Here is a 6,371-nt window from a genome sequence, read left to right on the forward strand (position 1 = left end):
GTCATGTTGTTATTATGCAGCAAACAGCGGCACATTATTATTATTATTATTATTATTATTATTATTATTATTATTATTGTCCGGGTACAGTGCAAATTTTACGTCCACAAACTAGTCGAGACGTCATCACGCAAGAGACTCTACCTTAATGTGTTGCTTTCAAATACCTCTTGGTAGGTTTGTAGATCTTGAGTGTTGAACGCAACTTTCAACGACAATCTAAAGACTGAGCCCTGTAACTAAAGTAGCTTTCGGTGATTATTATTTGACCAAGGCATGAATGGCTGTACCGAATGCCGAACAATCAAACATAAATGGCATTTATTCGTCTGAGTTAGCAGCTGGTGTTAATGTGTCTGAGGTGGTATTTGCGCATTTGAACGTCACATCCCGGAGTAGTTCCTGGTTGTAGGATTTTTATGGCTGTAACACGCGCTAAGACGAGACAAGTTTAAACATAATGAATTCATTGTTTTAAACATAAGACTTCAATTAGAAAAACAAGAGATATCTGAGCTGCTTTAATTTAGTGTCCTAATACTGGAAAGAAAAACATGTTCCCATGTGACTTTGCGTGGGGAGCAGGGACTGCAGCGTATCAAATAGAGGGTACGTTTTGATTATTGAATATAGTGAGTGAACTGGACACAATGGCACCAACACATGTGCAGGCTTATGTAATAAGAAGATCCATAAATAAGACTTAAGTAAATCAACTTTTTCTTTTTTGTTAAGACAATAACTAATTTCAAACCTGTTTTAACACGGCAATAATAAAGGTGTAGTAATGATAGTTCTTATCATTTAGTACGACTTTTATTTTGATATTACCGTTTTCAGTATAGGCCATTGCTCTGTTGTACATGCTATTCGGAGATAAACATGAACTTTGGGTGTATTTATTGCATAGCTTTTGTATCAGATGTCTGGGTGTTCATGATGTTGTGCCAACTCTAAACAAACACACATTGATGTTCTCACATGTCCGAACATCATGCGATTTTTAATTTTTGCCAATACACACCATTGTTGTTGTTATAACCAAATTACCATTGTTCTATCTTTATGTCCAGACTACTTGAACTAGCTCACGTCACCCTAATGTAAGACTGACAACACACTCAAGAAACAATGCAAAAAACAACAGGCTATTGTTTTATAGAAGGAAAGTCACTGAAAAACTAAATCAATATACACTGAATATCACATGATTATGATGCTTCTGGAGACGAACCAAAGATAAAGTCAGTCAGTAAACTCTCTGAACTCCACAGATATACCGACAGTCCCAGCAGAGACATTATGGTGATTTTCTTTATGTTAACATCCTCCCTACATTTATGACATAAAACAACTTTTGTGTGTGTTGAGGTGGCTGGCAGGCAGACGGCAAGGGACCAAGTATCTGGGACACGTTTTGTCACGAGAAAGGCAGAGTGTTTAAGGAGCAGAATGGAGATGTGGCCTGTAACAGCTACGAGCTGTGGGAGAAAGACCTGGAGTGTATCCAGCAGCTTGGACTGACGCACTATCGCCTGTCTTTCTCCTGGTCCCGCCTCCTGCCTGATGGGACCACACAACATGTCAATCAAAAAGGTATGTCCATATTCCTGGCAGACCTGTGCCAGACTTAAATCCACAACATCAAAATGGAGCAAGCTTTTTTGATGATTCTAATGCTGTTTTACCATGCTGCAAATTAACAACAATACTGCCTAACTGTCCAACAGGTGTACAGTACTACAACAAGGTTATTGATGATTTGCTGGCCTGTAGTGTATCACCTATGGTCACGCTTTACCACTTTGACCTGCCTCAAGCTCTCCAAGACCAGGGTGGCTGGAAATCACAGAGTATAGCCACCCTTTTCGACAGCTATGCCAAATTTTGTTTCCAAACATTTGGAGACCGAGTCAAACTTTGGATCACGATCAATGAGCCGCATGTGTGTGCCAAACTTGGCCACGAAGACGGCATCCATGCTCCAGGGTTGAAAGAACCAGGGACTGCTGCCTACCTGGTGGGGCATAATATGCTGCGTGCCCATGCCATGGCCTGGCATAGCTACAACTCCTTCTACAGGCCAAAGCAGAAGGGTGCGGTGTCTCTAGCCATCAACAGTGACTGGCTTGAGCCATTGCGGCCAGGTTGCAACGAGGATATCGCTGCTACTGAGCGGGACCTTGCATTTACACTAGGATGGTTTGCCTGGCCTGTGTTTGTTACCGGAGATTATCCAGAAATAATGAGATCTGCCATTGACTCTGAAAGTAAAATGTTGGGATACAACGACAGCTTGAGACTGCCCAGGTTCTCAGAGGATGAACTTGCAATTTTAGGCACAGCTGACTTCTTTGCATTAAACTACTACACGTCCCGCAAAGTCAAACCAAAGGGGGGCTGTGGACAGATGTTGTGTTTAAAGAACGACATAGATGCAGAAGAAGTTCTGGATCCATCCTGGCCAATCTGTGGGGTGTCCTGGCTGGCTGCAGTCCCCCATGGCTTAAGGGAACTTCTGAAGTACATAAAGGTAAAATTACAACAAAAACTTGTTTATTTTCTAATGTATATTTTGCTAAAAGCCAATTAACCAAGTCCACATCACTAAAAAGTCCCCCAAACAGGGCTCAACCACATCCTGTATTTTTACCTTGCATTAAATCAGTTTAAATGTGAATGTTATTTTTATGTTATTTTTCTTTTCTCTCTCAGCATCAAACTGAATTGACCGACAAGACAAATCGCCTTCAACCAAACAAGGAGAACACTGACATTTGTTTAGTGTCTTGCTATTGATTTTGTATGCAGTAATCTCCTTTTAACACCTCCAGAAACACACTGATGCTTCATTAGTGCTGTCACATTGAATGAAACAGTTACTTTGCTGAAAAGTGTTTGCAAACGAGCAATTTCCTGCTGTTGTGACTTGTCACAGGCCATTAGTTTGAGCTTGGCACCGTTGAAACGCAGCTAAACGGCACACTGTAGACCAATCTGTCTCTCCCTGGAATGTCTGACAGCCGTGATGCCTTGTTTGACAATAATATTTGCCCCATGACTTTCCAGAATACTTTCAACAACCCTGCAGTCTACATCACAGAGAATGGCTTCTCTCAGGTGGGGCCTCTGCAAATTGAGGATGTCCAGCGCTGTGACCTTTACAAAGCCACTATCTCGGAAGTGGCTAAAGGTAATGGCTGGTAAATCTGCACTGGAGAAATATAATAAAATAAGCAAACAGCCCTGAGCAAACAGTTGTAGAGTCAAAGCCTATGGGGCATATTATTTTAATTCTGCATTTTGGAAACACTCGTGTTAGTGTCAGTCCAGCAACTGCCAATGAAAATACTGGCTGACAAATTGCCCTTGTAAAACAAATTATATTTAGCAGGACTGAAGGTGGTCTGATACACCATCAACCCTCTTGCAATTTGCTTTGCACAGCTTCAACAGCAACATTCTTAGTGCGCTATGGGCAAATTCTTTAAAATTTTTCAATCACTGAACAGGTTTTGCTTTAAATTCAGAATTGAAAATCTGAATGTGCAATAGCTTTGTCTTGATCTAAGAAAACAGAAGAAAACTTTTCTGTCATCATAATAATTTTTAATATGAAGCCTTAGGGTTGTGGTGTTGCCCAAATGTAAAGTTGTTTGTTTTGGCGCCACCATCTGGCCAGTCTGCATATTTTTTATTGCCAGGGATATGGGAAAGCGGGCTACTGAACAGGTTATAACAGTGCAACAGTGAACCAGCATGCCCAGGCCATACCTATCAAAGCAGGTAATAATTCTGTTGCATGCACAAATTACAATTCCTTTCTGTGTTTCAACTTTGTGTTCTTGTACAGCTATTGAAGAAGACGGGGTCCGCGTCCGTGGATATTTTGCGTGGTCACTGTTGGACAACTTTGAATGGGCTGATGGATTCAGTGTTCGTTTTGGATTGTTTCATGTGGACTTCTCTGATGCAAAGCTGCGTCGAACCATATATCGGTCTGGACAGGAATATGCAAAGATCATCATGAAGTACAAGAGAGCAACTGATGTACAATGACTGAAGAATAAAAAGAAAATTCACTTTTGTACGCTTTCTTAATAAACTAGCAGTTTTTGGATTTTTGTTTTGTCTGACTCATGTTCGTACAAATTAGATGAGTCAGCCCAGTTCGACTAACCAAGCAGGCGCCTGCTCCCTTTCATCGTAGATCCAAAATTTAAAGCACTATGATTGTTGCTGAATTTCTTTTCAGTTCAGAAAATGGTCAGGGAATAGTTCAATAAGTAAGCGTACTTGGTTGTCTTTATAGAAAATCTGACTTCAGCAGGGGATGTAAGGACATGGGCAGAGTAATAAGCTGATTCAATGCAATGTAAATTAGTATTATATCTTTCCCTATTCCCTGTCAGTCGGCACGAGGAGGTTTATGGAGAGGAGAGAGTTCCTCACTCAGAGGGCCAAGGCAGCTGTAAGACCAAGCTGCTGCAGAAGAGACATGTATGCCCACACTGCATTTATCAGTGCTCTGTACAGGCTTGCACCTTACACATATATACCATACACATACGTATGGTAGCATGAGCAGGCTGGACGTTTCAGGTTGACTAGAAAGTTTGAGTGTGTAGATGTAAGGATGCAGGGGCTGATACACTGAAGAAAGCAGCTCGGTAAAGAAGCTTAAGCTGATAAATGCTTCACCAAATAGCTCAAAGCACCTCATCTTTATTTGGAATAAAGGCTCTGATCAGAGTGTCATTACTTCTTTGATAAGATTGAGTAAAACAGATTCTGCTATTTGAAATAAAAGTTGTGCAGTACACTTGGTCATGCTTTTCTTTTCCATTCAACACAGAACAGGTTTACCACCACGCCTATCACATGGGAAAGGACCCATCATAAAATAAAATACAATCGTCAGCTCAGTTATCATAATGCCACCAGGCTACATAAAGCACACTTCAGTGGAAAGGATGCCAGCTGAAAGCAACAGATGTCCTGCCACAGGAAGAGAGTGGAATGCCATTTGTGTTCCCCAGACAGCTGTGCAAACTCTCTACTTTAAGAGAGAAGAGAGGGAACAAGGCGAAAAGCCTCCCAGAGGCCTTCTGTTGATTCTCTGTGCAGAGTGTGGTTAAGGTAGGATTATTTATATTGAGTGCTGAACAATAGTGTGTAGATCTACAAAGCTGAGAGAGATATATTGCTTATTTATTTAGCATTAGTGTGTACAGATGTGTCTGATAGAAAGCACAGTCACAGTTGACAGTTTGTAATGTTTCAGGTTCAAGTTTAACAACATGGCAGTCAGACATCAGTAAACAAGATGAGAAACAGAGACCGTGAAGAGTAGTGTGATAGCACGTTTGTGACAGGTGTGCAGTGCCACCTTGTGGTATCAGGAGGAACTACACCTTTGATTTCAACAGCTTACTTTGTACTGTACTGAGCTGCACCTCACGATGCGGTGTCACATGATGCGCTGCTTTGATTAATAAAATGCATACTGTTGGTGTAACAATAAACAACTAAAGCAGCTCCCTAACCACAATACATCATAGATTTAACACAATTAATATTTATACTCTGATGTGAAGGAAAATGTAATTTATATTCTGTGTTGGGAGACTTTGTATGCATTAATAAGCATGGTGTATCGTGACATCCAGTTGGCTGTGCATACTGTTTTCAACAGATGTGAATAATGCCCTTGTGGCCCTCCTCCATCTATGTCAAGCCGAGTGAGATTCTCCTTTGTCTTATGATGAATAACAAGCTATTGTGAAACCATGAATAATGTTACTGCCGGTCGCATTAGAACTTCTTCGCAGGCTGCTTTGAACACAAAGTTGAACCACATCTCAAACTATTTCAACGCTAATGAAGTTCATCTAATATCTGTGGCTGTGTCAGAGGGTGCATACGTTTAAAGCTCTGCAGGATAACGGTGACTGAGCACAAAAAAAAAAGAAAAAAACAGTTACTAAACAGATGTAACATGCAACATGCATGCAAAAGGAAAAGTGAAAAAAAGCAACAACTGAAAATTCTCTTACCTGTGGTAGAGACAAAAATCTCAGCTAAGCCAGGTTTGAAGCGTGTTTCCCATGATTCATCAGTGCAGCCTATGGGCAACTGAATTCCCAGCTAAGAGTTGATTAGTAATTCCACCAACTGTCTCCCAGTATTGATAGATTCCATCTTCCTCTATCACTGGCTCGAGGTAGCTGCATGGGTGAAAGAAGCACCATTGCTGCTGAATTGATTGAATGAAATATGAGCAAGAACTTGGCCTGCACTTAGTGAATGTTGAAATTAGCCATTTGTGGGGAACTAAGGAATAATATGTGCCTATTGCAGGTTGGGAAGCT

At 40.9% G+C, this 6,371-nt stretch overlaps 1 protein-coding gene across 1 annotated transcript; it reads left to right on the forward strand.

The window, feature by feature from the left end:
* The first annotated feature begins 418 nt into the window (after positions 1-418).
* On the forward strand, positions 419-4,670 carry gba3 (glucosidase, beta, acid 3). Its single transcript, XM_041031215.1, has 5 exons — positions 419-609; positions 1,372-1,596; positions 1,731-2,533; positions 3,070-3,193; positions 3,854-4,670. Exons 1-5 carry the CDS (start codon positions 555-557, stop codon positions 4,057-4,059), a joined length of 1,413 nt encoding a protein of 470 aa, XP_040887149.1. The 5' UTR covers positions 419-554; the 3' UTR covers positions 4,060-4,670.
* The last annotated feature ends 1,701 nt before the right edge of the window (positions 4,671-6,371 follow it).

Source organism: Toxotes jaculatrix, chromosome 23 (genome assembly GCF_017976425.1).
Source record: "Toxotes jaculatrix isolate fToxJac2 chromosome 23, fToxJac2.pri, whole genome shotgun sequence".
Lineage (NCBI taxonomy): Eukaryota > Metazoa > Chordata > Actinopteri > Toxotidae > Toxotes > Toxotes jaculatrix.

Excerpts from the sequence above, each read along its gene's own strand:
- gba3 (XM_041031215.1), top strand. The coding sequence starts at position 555 with ATGTTCCCATGTGACTTTGCGTGGGGAGCAGGGACTGCAGCGTATCAA. Across the intron at positions 610-1,371 it reads TGCAGCGTATCAAATAGAGG|GTGGCTGGCAGGCAGACGGC; the intron begins GTACGTTTTGAT and ends GTGTGTGTTGAG. Across the intron at positions 2,534-3,069 it reads AACTTCTGAAGTACATAAAG|AATACTTTCAACAACCCTGC; the intron begins GTAAAATTACAA and ends ATGACTTTCCAG.